Below are 22,444 nucleotides of genomic sequence, written 5' to 3' on the forward strand. Positions count from 1 at the left end.
ATTTTATTTATTTATTTCTTGAGGGATTATTATCAGGCGTGTGGAGTGAGGAAACTTGCCCAAGAATTCGACCTGCCGGGAATCCAGGTCTCTTGCTTGCGAGGCTAGTGCTCTAGCCAGTGAGCTACAGGACTCAGGCGGGACTTGAAAAAGGGGGAGAGGAGGCAAGGCGGAGGGATTGAGGGAGAGTGTTCCAGAGTTTTCGTGCACAGTGGCTGAAAGCGCGACCACTGATGGTGGAGCGGAGGGTGCGAGGGACGAGCAGGAGGCCGGTGCCAGTCGAGCAGAGGCACCAGCTGGCGGACTGGGGGAGCGAGGAGATCAGACAGATAGGGAGGTGCCAGAGAGTGGACACGAGAGTGAGGATCTTGGAAGTCAAAAAGGGAAAGAGAAAGAAGAAAAGGAGGGAGAAGAGAGAAAGGCAGAGAGAAGGGGGAAAGAAGGAGAGCGAGGGTGGAACAAAGTGGAAAGGAGAGAGAGAGTGGGAGAATGCAAAACAGGAGAGAGTGAGAGTGTGTGGGAAGGAGAAAGAAAGGTACAGAGAGTTAAGGAGGGCGGAGTGAGCACTGATTGCTCTTGGCTGTGGCGTTGCAGTTAGTAGCCACATGGAGGCAGAGGTTCGCCTTGCACTTTCTGAAACAAAAGTTTAGGCAAAAAAAAACTTGCGCTCAGTGTCTCCAACCTTTAATGGGCTGAGAGAGAGTAAAGCAGACAGCAGCCCAGGGAGCTATAGCTGTGTCTCTGTGTCTGAGCTCTAGCCTGGGAACTGGGAACACTTTTGCTGGGAATTCTGCTGGGGAATTTCACTGCGTTGGTTTTGAACTTGGCTCAACTTTGGAAAGTATTTCTGCTGCAGTTTGTTTCTCTCTCTCTCTCTCTCTCTCTTTCTCTCTCTCTCTCTCCCTAAGTCTGGAAAGCACCAGCAGCCCAAGAGAGGGGGAAAACTGGAGACCATGTCATCCGCACAGGAGCTGACTCTGGGGAGACTAGAACACACAGAGACCTAGGTGAGCTGATCCAAGATGCCACACAGTGAGTTTCACCCCTATGCCACGTTTGGTTTCCCTGTTAGGATTCCAGGGCATTGCTGCTGATAGCAAAACCCAGCACAGCCCAGCCTGGCTCATCAGCAGGACCTGGAAGGGCAGACTAGTCACGGGGGGTGGGGTGGGGGTGTGTGTGGTGTGTGGGGGGCGGGGGAGTGGGGTGCAGGGAATCCTCCCACTCAGCTCCTGTGTTAACCCTGCGAGCCGTAGCCCTCGGGTGATCCTAGCCGGATAAGCAGCGGGAAAGCTTGCCAGACAGTGAGCGCTCTCAATGCCAAGCTATTGTGGTTTTAGCTGGTCAGACTCTCAGCAGTTACCCTCGCTCACACTCTTGAGTATGTCACACTCACACTCACACCCCCAAGCCTTGCCGCTTTGCCAACCTGCTCCTAATACTTTCTCAAATTAGGTAAACAGGATGCATCCCTGCAAAGAGAGAGAGAGGAAGAGAGGACACATTCCATTCCCACAATCTATCTCTGGAATTTCCATGTGTAACTGGGATGCATGGAATCCTCAGCCTTGGTTTGGATACTCTTAAGCAAAGGGGACGGGTTTCCGCATGTGTCAGACACCCCCGGTTGACCCAAAAAAAGAAAATCTGGAAGGGGACAGATTGTCTGACAGATAGACAGACACCCTCTGCAGACACACACCGTGGAGTAAAAATTCCAACTGGGTCACCATTTACTCTTATTTCAGAACGTGCAGCATTTTTGGCGAATTGTATGTTTTTTTAAAAACAACTAAACCAGTCGTCAGCATCCTCCCCACAACGTTTTTTGGAAACGTCACAGTGTTTGCAGGTCAGCTGCGAAAGTTCACTGAAAACGTCAATTTTTGTGTGCATTTTTAAAAATAATCCTTACGTTTGATGTAGCGCCTTATCACGTCTCGAAGACGTCTCAAAAGACTTCACGGTATATATTGTAAAGTGGACTGACTGTATTCTGCGGGCGAAATGCGGCAGCGAATCGCGCACAGTACTGTCCCACAAACATCGTTGATTGAGTGAACAAATTTTTAAGAGATTATTACCCCCCCGGAGCAATTCGCCAATCAAATAACAACTGGGTTCCTACTTACTGCTAGGTAAACAGAGGCGTGTGGACTAAGGAAACCTGCCTAAGATTTTGCCCCGGGTCTCTCCTGCGAGGCAGCGAGTTAAGTTTCTGTACGATCTGAACTTCGAGGTTTACATATTACATTCCGCTTGCATAACGTCTCAGTTGCTTATTGTGTGGATTATGTGTGTGGGGGTGGTTCTGTCAGTAGAGCTGCAGTGGATATAAAGTGAGAACTTTCTGCCAGTTATTTTGCCAGTGAATGGTTTACGGTTTACGGTACAAAGCTTCAACTCGGGAGGGGCTGGTGGTGGCGGGGGGAGCGCAGTCTGTGGTCATTAACCGTTTCATGACAGAATAAAACACAGATTTAAAAACAAATGCAAAATTACAATGTGCTCGAATAGTCCTTGCATTTAGTACAGCGCCTTTCATGTCGGAAGGATGTCGGAAGGATGTCACTAGACTTTACAGGATTTACTGAAAAGTGTAGTGACTGTGTATTTATAGATGAACACAGCAGCCAATTTGCACACAGCAGTGTCCCACAATCAGCCATGAATTGAGTGACCAACTTTATTTGGGGATTTGTTGGCCAGGAGACCGAGAGAGAGAAACTCCCTTCTCTTTTTGAATAGTGCCATGGGATCTTTAATGTCCACCTGAACAGGCAGACAGATCTCGGTTTAATGTCACGTGAACTCAAAATCACATTGGGGGGCTTAAACACACAACTTTCTGAGAGTGCTACCGAGTGAACCAGGCTGATATCTGAGAAGTGGAAACTAACAGGGAATGGAATATCTGTTTTAACCGGGAAATAATTAAATTGAGTGCCCTGCTAGATGGAACCGTGTAAATTCTTTATTTCTTTCTTGGTTTGTATTTTGGGACTAGCCAAGATGGATTGAAATGGTCTCGCTGGCAGTCTCTGTTGCCTTGTGCTCGGGATTAACAGGGGGAAAAATTCCTCCCATGGGAGAGTGGGCTATTCTGCCTGTGCTTTCGGTTTCCAAGGCATTTCCCGCCTTTCTCCAGGTGAAAGGTTGGTTGTTAATCAGCATGCGAGTAGCGCTGTGTTAATGGCTCAATCGTAACACTCTTGTCTCTCAGTAAGAAGTTGGTGGTTTTAAGCTCCACACTGTTACTTTGACATCATATAGTATAAGATGACACTTCAGTGCAGCGCTGTGCTGCATTGTCGGAGGTGCTCCTCTTTGGAGCTTGTCTGCCTGTTCAGGTGGATGTTAATGGCGCTACTGGTAAAGAGAAGAAAATTTCTCTCTCCTGGTGTCCCTGGCCAACAATCCCCCAAATAAAACTGGTCACTCACTCCACGGCTGGTTGTTAGACAATGCTGTGTGCAAATTAGCTGCTGAATTTGCTAACTAAACACAGAGTCACTATATATATATTATATATATTGCGAAGTTAGGCCTCAGTATAACACAGCGGTTTGACCCCATTAAAAAAAGAGATCCCGGTTGATATCGGGCTGGGTTATGGGGTGTGAGCTGGTCAAGACACATCACTGAGCTGGGAAACCGCGGAGCCCGGGAGAATCTCCGATCTCTTTCCCAATATTGCCGTGGGATCTTTAACAACCCCCGAAACAGGCACAGACGTGGGTTTGCGTCTTAATGAGTCATCCAAAGGCCTACAGCCTTTGCGCTCCCCCAGCCTTGCACTGGAGCGTCTTAACACAAAACAGGTTCCAAACCGAGATTCAATCGAGGAGCTTTTGGGGGAAAAAACAACCTGTGAAATTTTGGAGCCGGGAGAAGCCTAACACCTCACGTCTCCTCTGTTACAGGGACATTTGGAACAATGACGGCATCCGAGCTTTGGGAATGTTGGACAGAACGTTCCCGGTGATGGATCCCTCGCTGACAGCTGCGGAACGCTCGCCTCTCCCGGTCGGGTGTGAGGCGTGAGCCGTGCGGGAAGGGGAAGAATGGATCAGGAGAGCGAGGTGGACCTGTCTAACATGACCATCACTCCGCTGTGGAGAAAGAGACGATTGGCTTCCAGACTGACCAAATCTGCCAGCTCGGTGCCTTCAAACCTCCTGGGCAAAGCCAGGCCGGCTGCTTACCAGAACCACAGCCTGCAAAAGGCAGACTTTGCTGTGGACGGGGTGCCTTTGGGGGGGTCCTCGCCCGGCATGGCTCTGAGTCGCTCCCTGAGCGGCAGAGTGACGTCCCAGCGCCGGAGCCTGAGCCTGAGCCAGTCGCTGCCGGCGCCAGGGGAGGAAGCCCCCGTGGTGTTGAGCACGCACAGTGTCGTGGCCCTCAGGAATGGCGAGCGGCAGATCATCCCCAGGGACCTGGCCTCGGGAATGAGGCCTCGAGGCGAGAGCGACGCCAGGAGCCGGCGGGCCCTCAGTATGCTGGAGATGCCCACCAGCGGCCCCCTGGTGCCCAGGCCCCAGTGCCCAGCGATTGCCAGCCCCGCTCAGCTCCGCCGAGGACTCAGGTCCACCTCCTACCGGCGGGCGGTGGTCAGCGGCGTCCAGTTCGAACGCATCCCGAGCATCTCGGACAATAACAGGACAGCACAACCCACTCTGACCCCCGTGGCTGAGGGTCGGGACCGGCTGTCCAGCCCGGCTCTAGGCAAGGTGAGTGGTCACCCAGGGCAGCTTGAGCTTTGGTCTGCATCAACAACAACAACGACAACAACCCAGCTTATTATTGCTTTGACACTGGCAGGTCCCGTCTGCCTGGTTCAGGTGGATGTTAAAGATCCCACGGACCTGTTGGAAAAGTAGACGGGACTTTCTCTCTCCCGGTGTCCTGGCCAAAAATCCCGCAGATGAAATCGGTCGCTCACTCCGTGGCTGTTTCGCCGGTCACTGCCGCATTTCACCCACAAAATACAGAGTCACTTCATGAAATTGGAACGGTTATAGAGTGCATTGAGCCATTCTCGATGTAATGGGCGCTGTATTGAATACAGTTTTATTGTTATGACGAGGACAAGGATTGAGGACCTCTGGCTGGTTTCCTCTCCTTGACCAGGGGCCCTGAGGCTGATCACACTCCCTCCCAACTGAGAACAGCCCGTCCATGGCCCCCCCGTCTGCACAGGCCCAGCAGCAACCCCAGGGATTCCTGCGCTGTTCTTTCCCACAGCACAGCTGCTGACAGCTGCACTCAGCTGTGGTGCCAGTGTGGTTAATGGGATCTCTCTGTGTGTTCGGCTCAATTACACACAGCAGCTTAAGGGACTGGTCTCTGCATGAGGAAGCTGGGGAGAGCTCAGCTCCCAGCCTGGGCATCAAACACTGTTCATCACAGCCCAGCTCCCTGTGTGTGTGTGCGTGTTTGTGCATGTGAGAGTGTCTGTGAGTGTGTGTATGTGTGAGAATGTCTGTGAGTGTGAGTGTGTGTATAAGTGTTTGTGAGTGTCTATGTGTGTGAGTGTGTGTGTTTGTGAGAGTGTCTGTGAGGTGTGTGAGTGTGGTGAGTGTGTCTGTGAGTGTGCGTGTGTGCCCACGTCTAGTCTCTCTCACTCTTTCTCCTCTCTCTCACCCCTTCCCTCTCTCCATCAAACCATAGAAATTTACAGCACAGAAGAAGGCTATTTGGCCCATCATCTCCGTGCTGGCACTTTGAGAGAGCAATCCATTCAGTTCCATTTACCTGTCCTTTCTCCGCCCCTCTCACAACCTTACATAACCTCTCATAACCTCTGTCTCCTCTCCCTTTCTCTGTGCTCTCAGTGTCTCTTTCTCGCTCCATCTCTCTCCGCTCTCTGTGTCTCTCTTATCTCCGGTCAATGGCAAACTATCCGATTTTCACGAGATAGACTCCGGCCGTTACTCCAATTACACTGGGGTCCCCACGTATTCGTACTTGCCAACCTGCGCCTAATACTCTCTGGAATTAGATAAAGCAGATTGCGTCCCTCCAGGGAGAGAGTGTGCATTCCTTTCTAAAAAATTATCTCTGGAATTTCCATGTGTAGATGGGATGCATGGAATTCTCAGTTTGGTTTGGAGAACTCTTAAGCATGATGATGGGTTTCCGCATGTGTCAGACACCCAGTTGACCCCCAAAAATTCTCTGCTCTATCTCTCTGCTCTCTTGTCACTGTCTCTCTCTCTCTCTCTCTCTCTCCTCACTCTGCCTGTCTCTTTCACTCTCTCGCTCTCTCTCTTCGGTGTCCCTCTCTCTTTTTCCTTTCCCCCTTTGCTGCGAATGATTGACTCCCGTGAGCTAACGCTCTGAGCCAGTGTGTGATTTCCAAGGCTTCACAGAGTTTTTCTCTCCCGATAAACAGGAGCAGAAGAAGAGGCTGTGCGCGAGCCAGGGAGCCTTCGAGGAGGAAGGTGAGCCACTGTTCTCTCCATGGCTTATTATTGCAGGGAGGAGTTGTGTCCCAGGGCCCCAGGTCAGGTGTTTTTAAAAAAAACACCCTGATTTATTTAAGCCTTTCTTCACACTTTTACAGGTGTCATCGTGGCTCAGTGGGGAGCACTCTTGCTTCCGAGTCAGAAAGTTGTGGGTTCAAGTCTCACATCAGGACTTTGAGCTCACAGTCCAGGCTATGCTGGGGGAAGCGCTGCTTTGTCGGAAGCGCTGTCCTGCAGATTAGATGTTAAACTGAGGTCCAGGTGGGTGTTAAAGATTATTTGGAGAAAAGAAAAGAGAAGCGAATTTCTCTCTCCTGCTGTCCTGGCCGACAATGGCCCCAGAGAAAATTGGTCACTCACTCCATGTAGGACGTTGCTGTGTGCAAATTGGCTGCTGTGTTCTCTCACCGAGGACATAGTCACTACACTTTACCGTAAATCCTGTGAAGCGCTTTTGAGATGTCCTCCCGACGTGAGCGGCGTCGTGTAAGAACGCAAGGCTGACTGTCGCTGGATTGTGTCATTGTTTTTGTTGAAATAAATGCTTTGTTGTTTAGAAAACGCTGTTCTTTATCAGAACTTCAAGGAGAAAGCGCTGACCCTGGATAACGGTGACACGGATGAGGATTCCGAGCGGACCGCGCGGACAGAGCGTGAAAACGCTGAGCGTCCGGCCGTGCTGGAATACAGGCCGATCTCGGCCTCCTGGAGCCAACTCTCCCAGGTACGCGGGCCGGAGGGAGAGACGTTACCCTGGCTGCTGATGGTGCCGATCAATCGAACTTTTCGAGACTGAGGTGGATAGATTTTTGTTAGGCAAAGAGTATCAAGGGATATGTTGGACAACAGTGGGAATGAAATGGTTAACGGTCGCATTGATTCGCACAGAAAGGAATCTGTTCTGCCGCGCAGTGGGGGAGGGGTGGAGGAGATATGGCAACCGCTCTGGTTTCTGTCAGTGTGTGTGTGTCTGTGTCTGTGTTTGTTTGCGTGTGTTAACTGAAAGCCAGGTGTGATGAGAGTGACAGCGCTGGCTCTGTGCACGTGGAGAGTGGTGCCCTGGGTTTAAAAGTGATCGTCAGCAAGTGGACATATTGAGAGGGTTTGGGCTGGAGATAGGAGTCAGCCTGGCTCAGTCGCTCCCACTCTGGTCCAAAGGTCCTGGGTTGTAGCTGCCGTCCTTCAGATGTGACTTTAAACCAAGCAACCGTCTGTCCGTTCAGATGGACGTTAAAGATTCCGTGGCACTATCTCACCCCTCACGCTGCTGAAACACTGGTCCACACCTTTATCACCTCAAGGCTGGACTATGGGAACTCTCTCCTCGCCGGCCTTCCCGCCACCTCCCTCCACAAGCTGCAGGTCATTCAGAACTCTGCAGCTCGTGTACTGTCCCGCACCAGGCTTCGGGACCACATCACTCCCACCCTCGCTCACCTCCACTGGCTCCCCATCCCCCAGAGGATCGAATTCAAGATCCTCATCCTCACCTACAAGGCCATTCATGGCCTTGCACCCTCCTACCTCTCTGACCTACTATCCCCCTACCTACCTGCCCGTACCCTCCGTTCCTCTGGCTCCAGTCTGCTCCACATTCCCCGTCCTAACTGCCCTTCCATCGGTGGCCGGGCCTTCAGCCTCTCAGCCCCCAGACTCTGGAACGCCATCCCCCAGTGCCTTCGCCTTGCTTCCTCCCTTTCCGCCTTCAAGGCCGGTCTCAAGACCTTTCTCTTCAGCCGTGCTTTCAGCTCTTGACTCTCTACCCCCTCCTCGCTCCCTCCCTTCCCTCACCCTGACCAATTCCCCCCTGCTCGGTTCCCGACCCAACTGTCCAGTGCCTTGGGACGTCCTCCCGACGTGAAAGGCGCTCTATAAATGCAATCTTGTTGTTGTTGTTGTTGTTCCTGGCCAACAATCCCCTCCAAATAAAAAAAATCATTGATTGATGTCTGTGGGATTTTGCAAATTGGCTGCCGCCATCTACAAAATAGACAGTCACTAGACTTTACAGTGAATCGTAAATATTTAATTTAAATACAAATTAGATAGATTTCTTTGGAAAATAATATTTTGAGATTATATGAGTCATTTGCGACATGACATATAGTAAGTGTAGTGTAGCTTGGAAGAACTTGGATCTACAACAACAACAACAAAAATAGAACATATTGTGTAGTGGATTGACCGTGTATTTTGTGGGTAAAATGTTTTGAATTTTTTGGTGGGGATTTTGCAAATTGTTTTTGCGGTTACAAATAATATTGTGGTATTATTTCAAAAAGAGAAGAGAGTTCCTCCCGGTATCCTAACCAACAATCCCCCAAAGAAAAGAAAATAGTCATTGATGTCTATAGAACATCTCTGTGTGCAAATTGGCTGCTGTGTTCAACTACATAATACAGTCACTACACTTTACAGTGACACTGGCTCCAGGAGAGATGTGATCAGACACTGTGCCAAGAGGCCAGACCGCAGCGTGAAGCGCTCAGGGGAGGGGTTGGGCAGCAATCCGAGGCGTTCCTCAAACAACGGTAACAGCCGGGAATACCGGCCGGCAGAGCAGAGTGCCAGAGACAGGCTGGGGCTGAGGTTACAGAGTTTAAACTTCCAGTACACGGCCGGCCTGGGAGAGAGCCTACGGCTGCTGTGGGAATCTCGCCTTTCCGTGGCGCAGGGGAGGGTGGGGAAAATGGCAGCGTGTGTGGGGTGCCAGTCATGCCGTGGCGAGACTTGTCAGTGGCAGTTTACAGAGAGCCAGTGAGCGAGCGAGTGACTGACAGACAGACAGATAGACGGCTGCCTTATCCTCACACTGTTTCCCAGTTGCTCAGTTCCCGGGTTGCACTAGAGAGTGACTTCCAGCAATGAGAGCGACAGAGAAGGTAAGACTGACAGACTGGCCTGGTTAGGGTCTGATGGTCTGATGCTGTGTGTGTGTGGCTGCTAAGTGATGGGTAGGGGGGTGGGGGTGTGGAGAGGATGAGAAGGAGATGTGGGGGAGAGGAGAGGGAGTTGGGGGAGAGACAGGCCAGAGAGATTCCTCTGTGGCTTATTTCAAACACGAACAACGGCTGGGTCAGAGTGCTCTGACTTTGCTCTGCTGTTACAAGGCTCGGTAGACAGCGCTGCCTGCCCTCAGGGTTAATCCGCAGTCACCTCTGAGCAGTAGAGTTTAGCTCCCTGTGAACGAGGAAGGCTGATTTTAGGAGGGCTGTTAGTGGGCTCTCTGTTCACAGTGACTTTGTGTTAGTTCTGTGTGATCGGTTTCTCTCCACGTTTAGGAGTGAGCGGGAATGTGAACTTTTATGTAGCTCTGCAAACCGCTTCTCAAACCCCACCCCCCAGTGATGGAGCTGATTAGACTCCGTTGAATGTGGAATACTTAAACTCTCTTAAGCAAATTAAGCAAATGTGTGTTGTGTGTGTACGTGTGTGTAGTGTGTGCTGTGGGTGCGCAGAGTGAGTGCATGTGGGCGGTGTATGTGCATGTGCAGTGTGTGCATGCGCAGTGTATGTGTGTGGTTTATGTGCGTGTGCACAGTGTATGTGCATGTGTGGGAATTATGTGCTGTGCAGTCTGGCAAGAGAGACTGAATTCAGCATGGTACATATGTGACCGGAGCCTTTGCTCTATGCCTGGGATCAGTCAGTCAACACGTGGAGAGGGAGAGAAAGAGAGATTGCGTCAGGAACATAAAAATAATAACCATAATCCTTGCATTTGATATCACACCTTATTACGTTGTTGAGACATCTCAGAGCGCTTCACACAATATATTGTAAAGTAGATTGACTGTGTATTTTGTGGGCGAAACACGGCAACCAATTATGCAAAGTCGTATCCCACAATTGTGGATTGAGGGATTATTATCCCGGAAAGCGATCCACCGATCGACTACTTACTGCTAAACAGTGGCATGTGGAGTGTGCCTGAGATTTCGTCTGCCTGGGAATCAAACCCAGGTCTTCTCTTTAGGCGAGCATGATAACCACTAAGCTACAGGACTCCATAATGCCCAGGAATGTCTCTATAGTGAGTGGGGAATGGGTATGTGCAGCACAGCGAACCGGGGTCAGGTTGCAGTAATGCCTGAAACTCCTCTGCTGTCACTGACGGCTGCTGACCGCTCAATAACACTCGGTGTCGTCTGTCCATCGGCAGGACTGCTCGCTGGAGTTAGCTGCACATTATAGCCATGAAGTGAGTGACTGATTTTTTTTTATTTGGGGGATTGTTGGCCAGGACTCCGGGAGAGAGAAACTCCATACTCTTCTCCAATAGGGTCATTAACATCCACCTGAACAGGCAGACAGGCCTCGGTTGAACGTTTCTGACAATACAACACCCCTCCCAGTGCTGCGTTGGAGTGTCAGCTCAGACTGTGATTCCAAGTCCTGATCTGGGACTCGAACCCACAGCTCTCAGAGGCGAGAGCGCTACCACTGCGCCAGGCTGTTACAGCCACGCTTTCCCACTCAGCCCCCGGCACGCTGAGTCCTGGCTCTCCAGGCAGGGCGGACCCCAGACCAGCCAGGAATCCCCTCGCGTTACTCATGTCCGATCAGCCGCCAGGCCTGCAGTGAGCTGCGTGCCGCAGTGAGAGTGCGTGGCACGCGCTCAGCACAGGCACAGAAGTTGCTTGTACTCACAGAGCAGCAGAGAGAGAAGCATTGTTGTCGAATCTTAATAATAATCCTTATCGCATCAAAATCTCTTCAAAGCTGCTTTTCTGTCAAATACAGTTGCCAAACGCGGCAGCCAACTTACATGCAGCAAAGTCCCACAAAGTCATGGAGTGAGTGAGCGAGTGGTTTTACCTGGGGGATTGAAGGGGATTATTACCCCTGGAAAGCGATACACCAATCGACTAACAACTAGGTTCCTAGTTACTGTTCGTTAAACAGAGGCTAATGGAATAAAGAAACTTGCCTAAGGTTTCTCCCTGCCCGGGAATCAAACCCGGTTTCTCTCATCGAGGTGAGCACGCTAACCACTACACTACAGGACTCCAATGCAGGGTTCCCCCACTCAGGCTGCTATGTGCTAGCGGAGCTATTCTCTGTGCTGTGACTGATATCTGTCTCTGCCTTTCAGGTGCAGGAGAGTGGAATATTACAGACCGTCAGTCAACAGGAGACCAAAAGGCAGGAGGTAAGGTGACTGTCAGTTTGCCCTGTATGAGCTCACTTGGGGGGGTGTCAGCACTCAGTGTGAAACACAGTAACAAGCAATTGAATTTATATAATGCCTTTCACATCGGGAGGACGTCCCATGGCGCTAATTGCTGAACAACATGTTATTCCTAAAAGTTAGAATATATTACAGTCTAAAGACGGGCTTTAGTAAAAAAAACCCTGCATTTTCATAGCCTCCTCATCATGTCAAAGCATCTGAAAGTGATTCCCGTTGATCGCTGTGGGCTGTGTAGTGACCAAATTTTGTACCTGTTTTTTGAGTTTGGGGCGGGTGGGGGGGATTTGAAGACAAATCCTTGGGTGAACAAGCATCAGCCTCTGGCTCACGCTGCCCCCTCTCTCTCCCTGTCACACAGGCCATCTTCGAGGTGATCTCCTCTGAGCGCTCCTACATGCTGAGCCTGGACATCCTGATCCGAATGTTCAAGAACTCAGAAGAGCTGAGTGTCACCATGACCAAAATCGAGAGACACCATCTCTTCTCTAACATCACTGATGTCTCCCGCTCCAGCTGCAAGTAAGTGCCTCCTGCTTCTCTCCCCCACCGACCTGTCCCTCCCCCCTGTGCCGCATCGTGTCTGCCCCACACACACCGCCAACACCCCACCCCACACACACACATGCAGTACACACTACCTCCCCCTTCAACCGCCCCCACCCCCCCTCCACAATGCACCCCATCTCCCCACACACAAATCGACTCTCCATGCTTCCCCCACTTCTCCCCCTCCCGGGCTGGGCTGTGCTTACCCTGAGCCCCCTCCCCCAGTGACGATGCTGATTATTGAAGTCTATGCAGCGTAAGCTCTCCTAGCGGGTAACCATGGCGATGAATGGCTAGCGAGTGGTATATAATTATTGTGGGAAAAGGCTGAGTCGCTTACATACACTGACCACTCCCAACCCCAATCCCCCGCTCTCCTCGTCACACATCTGCCTGTCACTCTCTCTCTTTCTCTCCAAACACTCAGCTCTTTACAGTGTTGCATCTGTTTACCTAGCAGGAAGTAGGAACCACTAGTTTTGTCAATCGGTGGATTACTTTCTGGGGAAATAATCCCTCTGCATAAATTTTTTTTTAATGATGCGGTCACTCAATCCACGGCTGTTTGTGGGTCACTCCTGGAGCAATTGGCTGCCGGGTTTCGCCCACAAAATACACAGTCAATTCACTTTACAGTATATTCTGCTCTCTCTCTTAAACAGTTTTACTTGGAAAGAAATAGCTCTGAGGAGATCATTCAGATGATAAACACGATTGAGAAAGTAAACCCATATCAATACTTTCGGATGCACCAAGTCAGTAGAACACAAGCACGTAGGTTTCGAGCTGTAAAGGGCAATTTCAGGACAGATACCAGGAAGTTTGTGTTTACTCTGAAGGCAATTTGTGACTAGAACAAGTTACTAGAACGGTGGTTGCAGCCAGGACACTGGGACTTAATTAAGACACAGCTTAGTGCTGTGATGGGGTGAGGGTAGGACGGGGATTCTGTAACTGTGAGATCACCTGGGCCGAAAGGTCTTCTTCATCCGAACACCTTGGTATCTTGTGCTGGTTTCTGTTCCTCAGTTCTCAGCACAGGATTAAACAGCTGCCCGGACCCCTCAGCAGAGAGAGAGAGAGAGAGAGAGGGGTAGGGGGGGAATAGCAGCTCGACTCATGCTTGAAACTCAAACTTTCTTTGAAGATGGATTGCTTCAGATGTCACAATCTGTCACATTAATGGGATTTATCTCTGACACAATCTGTTTTATCTTCAGAGACCCTGTGGCACATATTGTAACCATTAACATCCTTCTCTCTCAGCCTGTACTATCACTGCCATGTTGTCAGTCCAACTCTTGTTAAACCTCCCGGCAGGGCGAAATGTTTGGCAAGTCTCCTTACTCCACATGCCTCTGTTTACCTAGAAGTAAGTAGGAACCCATTGTTAGTCGATCAGCGAATCGCTTTTCCGGGGATAATAATTCCTTCATAATTTAGGAATCATTAATAATAATAACTAATAATAATAATAAATTGGTCACTTCAATCCATGACTGTTTGTGGGACGCTGCTGTGCGCAATTGGCTGCCGCCTTTCGCCCGCAAGATACACAGTCAATTCACTTTACAGTGTATTCTGTGAAGCGTTTTGAGACGTCTGGAAGACACGATGAGGCGCTATATCAAAAAAACTGCAAGGATTATTATATGGGAAAAAAATGCCTTTTCCTTCCTCGCTGGAAAGGTCAGAGTTTATGTCCCAAACAGCGCCATCACTTATGTAGATTCCTACAAAGCACTCATTGTACTGTGCACAAAGAAGCCAACTGCATTCCAATGACCCATTGATACAAGTACACAACATCCCTCTCTCGCGCTCCCTCTCTCTCTCTTTCCGCCGCACACACAATTGAAGACGTGAATCCTGCATTCTGAGCTCACGCCACTGACTGAGTGGCTTCTCACTGCTCAGACGAGGGCATTTGGATGGAGCGCAGAGTGAAGAATAATCGCAGGTTAAACGTCAAAGGCTCAGAATTTCCCACGTTCTTAACCTCGGGACCGTTCATTGACTCCCAAAGTGCGGAGAGATGGGGGCGGCGTTTTGGAAAAAGCTTACGTTTAGCTGAATCTATTGGGATGCAATTTAATCGTAATAATAATCTTTACATTTGAAATAGCGTCTTATCACATCATTGAGACGTCTCAACACATTTCACAGAATATGCTGCAAAAGTGGATTGACTGGGTGTTTGGTGGGAGAAATGTGGCAGCCAGTTGCACACAACAGTGTCCCACAAACAGCCATGAAGTGAGTGACCAAATTGTATCTGGGGGCTTGTTGTCCAGCACACTGGGAGAGAACAACTGCCTTCTCTTTTTAAACAGCACCCCGGGATCTTAACGTCCACCTGAACAGGCAGACGGGACATGTTTAGGCAGATGGGACCCTCCCAGCAACACAAGATCGCATGAGGCTCAGTTGGTAGCATTGTCCCCCTCTGAGTGTGTTACAGTCTATTGCAGGGTTACAGGCTGGGAGTGGGAGGAGGAGGGGGATTGGGTTGCTGTTCTGTGTATTGTAGCCTCCCCCCTCCCAGCACAGTCTGGTACAGTGCAGCCCCTCCCCCAGCACTGTGACAGCCCGAGCTGGGCTGTGAGCCAGGAATGGCTGTGTTGTGTTTGTACATTGCCCTGGAGCGAACCAATAAACCGTGTGCCTCCGAGGGGAAAGGCAGCAGCAAAGGCAGGTCAGGTTTACCCTGGCAGGGCTGAGAGGCTGTACGTGATCCGGTGGGGGCGAGGGGTGTGTGTAGGGGTAATGAGTACGGCCCTGGTTTTGACCAGCGATGGGAATAGCAAGCGGTGCCAACCCTGTCTTGTCAGTGGCAAGGCATCTGGCTCATGTTCCAGGATCTCACTTTCACCTCACAAAACCTAAACTATAGGTTTACAGTCCTCTCTTCCCGCCTCCTCTCTCTCTCCTGCCCTCTCCATGCTCTCTCCCTGTCCTCAGACTCTCTGCTCAGTATCTGTGGCCAAAACCCCTATTCGGGTGGACGTTAAAAATCCCATGGACCCATTTGAAAAGAGAAGGGAATTTCTGTCTCACAGTGGGATTGACTGTGGATTGTGCTGATGTTAATGTGTAATTAGGGACTAGTTTGGATTTACGAGGCAGAGATGTTTAAGGTGTAGCCGGCCCCAGCCTGTGTCTCTGTGGCCAAGTGTGTGTGGCCAGGTGTGCCTATGTGTGTGGCCAGGTGTGTGTGTGACCAGGTGTGTGTGTGTGTGTGTTGTGTGTGTGTGTGACCAAGTGTGTGTGGCCAGGCATGTGTGTGTGTGTGGCCAGGTGTGCGTATGTGTGTGACCAGGCGCGTGTGTGTGTCCAGGTGTGCGTGTGTGTGTGGCCAGGCGTATGTGTGTGGCCAGGGTGCGTGTGTGTGTGTGTGGCCAGGCGTGTGTGTTCAAACATTTTGATTTTACACTTTTCCTCAGTACACCCCCCCTCCCCCACACCGAGCCCTGTGTACAGCAATATCTTACTGTTCTGCTCTCTGTTTAGGTTAGTGTACTCACACTCGGGTGTTCAGTACTGTCTTACCAAATGTGTGTTGGTCTCCTCCTGGTGTGTAGAGGAGATTGCTGCTGGGTGCTGTGAAAGAGATCAGATTGTTTGATTAATGACATTTTGTGGAGCGTGATAATCTTGCCGCCACATTCACACAAAGGCTGGATTAGTGTGAGAGCCAAGGGCTCGCTGGGTGAACCTGAGTCTTTATATACATTAGCTCCCTCACCACATGTCTGTGTGTCTCTCTCTCTGTATTTCTCTGTATGTGTGCACAGAATCCTTGCCATAAACCTCCTTCCCTCCTGATCCCTGTCTAGAGACTTTGCAGTCACTGTCGAGTCAGCTAGTCAGTGGCTGTGTTACATAAACACAAGAACTGCTGGACAAAAAAAAACACCAAGGTCCATCTAGTTCATCTTCTACTATCCTGGTAGTCGAATGCTACAACAATGGAGATGTTGATAGTGGAGCCTGCAGCATATTGGTTAGAGCAAGAGAGAGGATCCGGGTTTGAAGCCTGAGGCACACTTACCCGGGGTTGTTTGTTGATTAGTGAATCACTTTCCAGAAGTAATAATTTCTCCAAAGTAAAAAAAAAACATTTTTTTGGGGTCACTCAATCCACAACTGTTTGTGGGACACTGCTGTGCGCAATCGGCTGCCCCGTTTCGCCCATAATATACACAGGTCAATCCAGTTTACAATATATTCTGCGAAGCACTTTTTAGACATCTGAACGATGCGATAAAGCGTTATATTAAATGCAAGGATTATTATTATTATTATAGCGTTTCCGCAGATTAGTTTAGAATTTATGCACCTTTCAATCGCAGGCCATGTCCTCTGGTTCTACTGTTGTGGACAAGATGAATAGCCTGTCATGGTCTACGTGGTCTGTGGAGGACAGAAGTATTGAGCCTGGTCAGGAGAGGCTTCTCTGAGGTTTTCTGTGTTGTGTGTTTGGCAGGTTCTACACTGAGCTGGAAGGCCGGCACCAGGAGAACGTGCTGATCCCCGACATCAGTGACATCGTAGAGAAACACTCCACCTCCACCTTCGATCCCTATGTCAAGTACTGCTCCAACGAGGTGTACCAGCAGCGCACGCTGCAGAAACTGCTGTAAGTAACTCCTTCCCTCCCTCCCAGCAAGCACAAACATGCTCTGTTCTCCCTCCTTCCTCTCCAGGCTCACACTACCCTCACTCTCTAATGATGGGGGCTGGGTTTCTCTAGGGGTTGGGGGGTCTCTGGAGTGGAATGGGAACCTGCCTGTCTCTAACCCCAGGCACTGAGGGACAGTTAGCAGAACAAAGTGTCTGTGATGTGTTTCCCTCAGTGTCGGCCTGTTGGGTGCTGAGGTGTGATAGATTTGATGGGGGTCGAGTCAGTGGACCGAAGGACACACAGTCTCTCTTGCCTGCCATCCTTTGGGCCCTCCTCACTCTCTCACTTGTTTCCCCATCTTCTCCCATCAGGGACACAAACCTCAGCTTCCGAGAAGCTCTGGCAAAGATTGAAGCCCACCCCGAGTGCAGGAACCTGCCCATGATCTCCTTCCTCATCCTCCCCATGCAGAGGGTGACCCGACTCCCTCTGCTCATGGACGTAAGCACCAGCTTCAATCTTCTTAAAAGGGAAGCCAACTAATGTGTGTGTGTGTGGGTGGGGGGGGTAGTGGGGGGGTTGTGTGGAGAGGAACAGGTTGACAAAAATATTATTACAGTGAAACTCACATAAGTTGGATCGGTCAGCACCATAACGTTTAATATGACTTACGTGAAGTCATAAGTAGTCTAAAATCCAATTTAATCAATAATCTGCATTGCGTGTGTAAGTCAGTGTAGCTGGCAACTGCATATGCCGTGACCAGTTAAGGCGACAATTTCCGCGATTGAATGTGTCTCCACCGATCACTGCGTCCGCACTTATTGTCAAACGTTGGAATCCATTGAATAGTGAGAAATGAGGTTCTTCTGTGCATGCAGCGACAGGATCAAGACTGTTTAATGTAGCCAATAAGTACAGGAGTAATGGAGGGTAGGAGAGAGGCGTTATGAGTTAGGAGGTGATTAATATGACAAGTGCAAGGAAATCTAAGTGGTTTTGATAGGAAACTGAATGGTGAATGAACAATTTAGGCAATTATACAATTTATAAAGATAAGACTTATGCAAGTTTTACTGTTATCATTACATTGTCAGAGGTGTCATCCTTTGTGTGACACTTTAAATCAAGCTCCTGTCTGCCTGTTCAGGTGGATGTTAAAGATCCCAAAGCACTATTGGAAAAGAGGAGGGCGTTTCTCCCGGTGTCCTGGCCGACAATCCCCTAGATTTATCCCTCAATGGGACATTTCTGTGTGCAAATCGGCTGCTGCATTTTGCCTTCAAATACACAGTTACTACACTTTACGGTGAAACCTTGTGAGATGTCCTACTTTGAGGTGCCTCAACGACTTGATAAGGCCCTGTGTCAGTTGTAACTGCGAGAATTGTTAAAACTGGAAATGAATGACTAACATCCAGGTTCCCACTTACTGCTTGGTCAAAAGAGGTGTGTAGAGTAAGGAAACTTGTCAAAGGTTTCGCCCTGCCCGGGAATCGAACCCGGGTCCTCTCGCTTGCGAGGTGAGTACTCTAACCACTGAATTACTGGACTCCACATGTAGCTCATGCCTTGTATTCTCACCTCTCACAGACCATTTGCCAGAAAACACCCATCGACAGTGCAGAGTACGAGTGTGCCACCCGCGCCCTGAAAGCCGTCAGTAAGGTGAGCAGTTGGTCAGTGGGCATTAAACTGGGTGAACAACAATAACAACTTGCATTTGCACAGTGCCCTTCATGCAGGACAGCGTCTCGGAGCATTGCACGGAGCTGGGTTGGATACTGAGGGAGGGGGCAGGTAACCTTGGTGCAGTTGAAGAGATCGGTATTAAAGTGGGATTTAAAGATGGATAAAAAAGGGGTGAGGTGAGGGGAAACCTTCTCTCCGTCGTGTGTTTTCAGTCCTCCTCCCCACCACTCAGCTCCCATCCCCAGCTCGGATGCCCAGCCAGTATTGCTAAGCATCTGAAGACATCCTCCCTACATGAAAGGCACTGTGTAAATGTAAGTTTTTATTGCATTGGCATACTTTTATGTTACGCCTATAAACAGCGGCCTGGAGGTTTGTAATAGGTAATTCTTTGTTAAGAGGCTTGCTTTTCACACTCGCCCTGTGTGTGTCCAATATAGCTTGTGCCAGGGAGGTGTGGTTAGGGTAAACATTGACCTTTTCTGAATCTGCGAGTTAAAACAACACAGTGGTTGGTTTGTTCTGCAAATAATAGCAGTGGGTAAGTGCCATCGCCATCGGTCACTATTTCATCTTAAAATCAGGCCGAGGGCAGTGACGAGGAAACACGTCTCTTCTCACAGAGAGTGATCAGAACTCACAGCCCGGGAGAACCAGAGACGAGGGGTCCATACAGGGATTTAAGCGAGAGGTTGATAGAGACAGGGAATAATAATAATTGTCAAGTCCTGTAGCTTAGTTGTTAGAGCACTCACCTCGCAAGCAAGAGGACCTGGGTTTGATTCCCGTAGGGCGTTTTGCCCACAAAAATATAAGGACATAAGCATTAGGAGCAGGAGTAGGCCATTCGGCCCTTCTAGCCTGCCCCTCCATTCAATAAGATCATGGCTGATCTATTCTAACTCCACCTACCCGCCTTATCCCCATATCCCTTAATCCCTTTATCCACAAGAAATCTATCAATCATATAGTCAATTCACTTGTGAAGCGCTTTGAGACGTCTCAAAGATGTGATAAGGCGTTATAACAAAAGCAAGGATTATTATTATTTGATGTAGGACCTTATCACGTCATCGTGGGTGTGGAATGTTTCTCTCATTTGCATGCCAGAAAGGCTGGTAAGATTGTCTCCCGCGGAGCCGAATTACATCCCGTGCAACCAAGAGGTGAAGCAAAGATGTAGCCAAACTGGATAGGCAGCTCCAGTGAACGGGCGATAGCAGCTGAGCGGAATGTCAGCACTGTATCATTCACATCGCAAGGCCTTTCATATTGCTCTGACATTTCAATGGAATGAGTTTACGTCATTTGCAAAGTCATTGATAACAATAGATAGTTTAATGGGAGTATGAAATGGAGAATGTAATGTCTCTTCTTTTCCGTGTTAGCTGGTCCGTCAGTGCAATGAGGGAGCCAGACGGATGGAGCGTACAGAAATGATGTGCACTATTAACAGTCAACTGACCTTCAAGATAAAGGTACCTCCTCAACATCCCTTTGCACCACTAACACGTCAGGCCTTAGTTGGTGTTTAGTTGGGAAGAATATTGAACTGATGAAATATTGCTTGCTCACCCAGCTTCCTCTGTCTCTGCCTGTCTTTTCCCTATCGTTCCTCCGTAAATCGCTTCACGTCCTGGCACTTCTCCCACTTCAACTGATCTCCCCTAGTCACTGGCTCACCGCCTTCTTTGTTCCAGTAAAAATACGCCCAGTTTCTCCCTTCTCTGCTCATAGGTCAAACCACTTATGCTTGGTATCGTACTGGTAAATCTCCTGCACACCCTCTCTATTGCCTGAACATCTTTCCTAAAGTGGGGTGATCAAAACTGAACACAATACGTTAACTTGGTCTGATCTCTTTGGATTTATGTTCCCTGCCCCTATTTATCCCATTAGCTTTCCTCACAGTTTTGACCACTTGTCTTTCCACCTTGAAATATATAAAACACGTAATCCTAACCCCGAGGTCATTCTGCTCTTCCACTCCCTTTAAAATATTACATACAAGCGAGAGACCTGGGTTTGATTCCAAGCAAGGTGAAACCTTGGATAAATTTCCTTACTCCACACGCCTAACAATAATCCCTCATGAAAAAATAATAATAAATTGGTCACTTCAATCCACGACTGTTTGTGGGACACTGCTGTGAGCAATTGGCTGCCACGTTTCGCCCACAAATATACAGTCAATTGAGACGTCTAGAAGATGTGAAAGCATTATATCAAAAGCAAGGATTATTAGTATTATTATTATTATCACATAGTCTAGGATGACACTCCAGTGCAGTGTTGGGGGTGCTGCATTGTTGGAGGTGCTGTCCTTCGGATGTGAGGTTAAACAGAGGCCTCCTCTGCCTGTTCAGGTGGATGTTAAACATCCCATAGCACTATTTGAAAAGAGAATGGAATTTCACCTGGTATCCTGGCTGACAATACCATAGATAAAATTGATCTCCCCTGTCAATTGTGTTCAAATTGGCTGCTGTGTTTTACCTACAAAATACACTTCACAGTCAAATCCTGTAATTATCATGACGTGAGAGGTGCTGTATCAAATTATTATATTTTATCTAATTCCCTTTCAAAAGAACTGTCAGCCTCTGCCTTAACTCCTGTTTGTAACAAAGAATTACCACCTCCTCTGAGTGAGGAAGTATTTCTAACCTCCCCTTTGATTTCTTTTTGTTCTGACGGCCGTCTGACACCTCTTTGTCAGTGAGCACTGTTTTATGTACAATGTCCTCAAAGGCGAGACTCAGACTCACACTCAGAAAAACAGTTCAGTTCAGTGTGTGCACAAAGGGGACGTTTCTTTGTGGAGGATATGGAAAAGAAAAACAAATTAATTGGCGGTTTCACTTGGTCCTGATTCCGACAGCCCTAACTAAATCCAGCCGAGATGGAGAGGGAGTTGATGGAGGCACTGGGCTGTGCTTTGCTCCCTGTTGCCATGGCAAATATCTCTCTAAATTCTTTTACACTACGACTTCCCACCCCCGAAGGATCTCTATTTAACCCTAACCTCACTGCCGGGCCACCTCATAATTTAATGCGTGGAATCCAGTAGAGTAGTGGTTAGAGCGCTCGCCTCACAAGCGAAAAGACCTGGTTTCGATTCCCGGGTGGGCGAAACTTAGGCAAGTTTCCTTACTCCACACGCCTCGGTTTACCTAGTAAGTAAGAACCTAGTTGTTAGTCGATTGGGGGATCACTTTCTGAGGGCAAAAATTCCTCCCCCAAAAAATGTGGTCAATCAATGTTTGTAGTACACTGCTGTGTGCAATTGGCTGCCACATTTTGCCCACAAATCTTTACAGTCAATTCACTTTACAGTATATTCTGTGAAGCATTTTGAGACGTCTCAACAACATGCCTATATTAAATGCAAGGATTATTATTAAAGTATATTAAAGTATTCAGGTTTTTCCAGCTCCAAATTTCCAAAGATTTTCCTCTATCAATCCAGCACTTTAAAGCATCCAGAATTTAGCCCAATTCTTAAAGAATTTGATTTTGAAGACGCTTTTCTATAAGTCTCTTTTAAGAACCGCAGGAAAAACAATACTTAACCGTACAAAGCTAAAGGTGAATTTGCCAAATTCTGTTAGTTCTGAAATAATAATAATAATAATCCTTGCATTTGATATAGCACCTGATCACGTTGTTGAGATGTCTCAAAGCACTTCACAGGATATACGGTATTACTTTATTGACTTTATTTTGTGGGTGAACCTCCACGTGGATAGAATACAGCAGCAACTTACAAACTTATATAGTGACCTTCACACAGGGCAGCATCTCGGAGTGCTTAATGGTGGTCATAGGTGAGACCTGAATATATCTAGACCCTGTTGGAATTTCTACCCGTTGAGGTTGGGCTGTGCTCACCTTCGCTCTCTCACAGTCTTCCTGTCTTCC

The 22,444-nt window shown here is 48.8% G+C and overlaps 1 protein-coding gene across 2 annotated transcripts in view; it reads left to right on the forward strand.

Annotated features, from left to right (window-relative positions):
• The first annotated feature begins 579 nt into the window (after nt 1-579).
• The window catches only part of LOC103176611 (rho guanine nucleotide exchange factor 26), a 29,360-nt gene continuing 7,495 nt past the window's right edge, over nt 580-22,444 (forward strand). The window contains exons 1-10 of one of the 2 annotated variants that reach the window (XM_007890371.2): nt 580-1,032; nt 3,924-4,730; nt 6,395-6,443; nt 7,025-7,191; nt 11,563-11,619; nt 12,020-12,180; nt 16,694-16,846; nt 17,203-17,332; nt 18,425-18,499; nt 19,912-20,001. In XM_007890371.2, coding sequence (XP_007888562.2) covers nt 4,065-4,730; nt 6,395-6,443; nt 7,025-7,191; nt 11,563-11,619; nt 12,020-12,180; nt 16,694-16,846; nt 17,203-17,332; nt 18,425-18,499; nt 19,912-20,001 — 1,548 coding nt within the window. In that variant the 5' untranslated portion in view covers nt 580-1,032; nt 3,924-4,064. The remainder of the gene's footprint in view (nt 1,033-3,923; nt 4,731-6,394; nt 6,444-7,024; nt 7,192-11,562; nt 11,620-12,019; nt 12,181-16,693; nt 16,847-17,202; nt 17,333-18,424; nt 18,500-19,911; nt 20,002-22,444) is intronic. The other variant, XM_007890296.2, reaches the window with a different exon arrangement.

This window comes from Callorhinchus milii, unplaced genomic scaffold (genome assembly GCF_018977255.1).
Source record: "Callorhinchus milii isolate IMCB2004 unplaced genomic scaffold, IMCB_Cmil_1.0 Scaffold11, whole genome shotgun sequence".
Lineage (NCBI taxonomy): Eukaryota > Metazoa > Chordata > Chondrichthyes > Chimaeriformes > Callorhinchidae > Callorhinchus > Callorhinchus milii.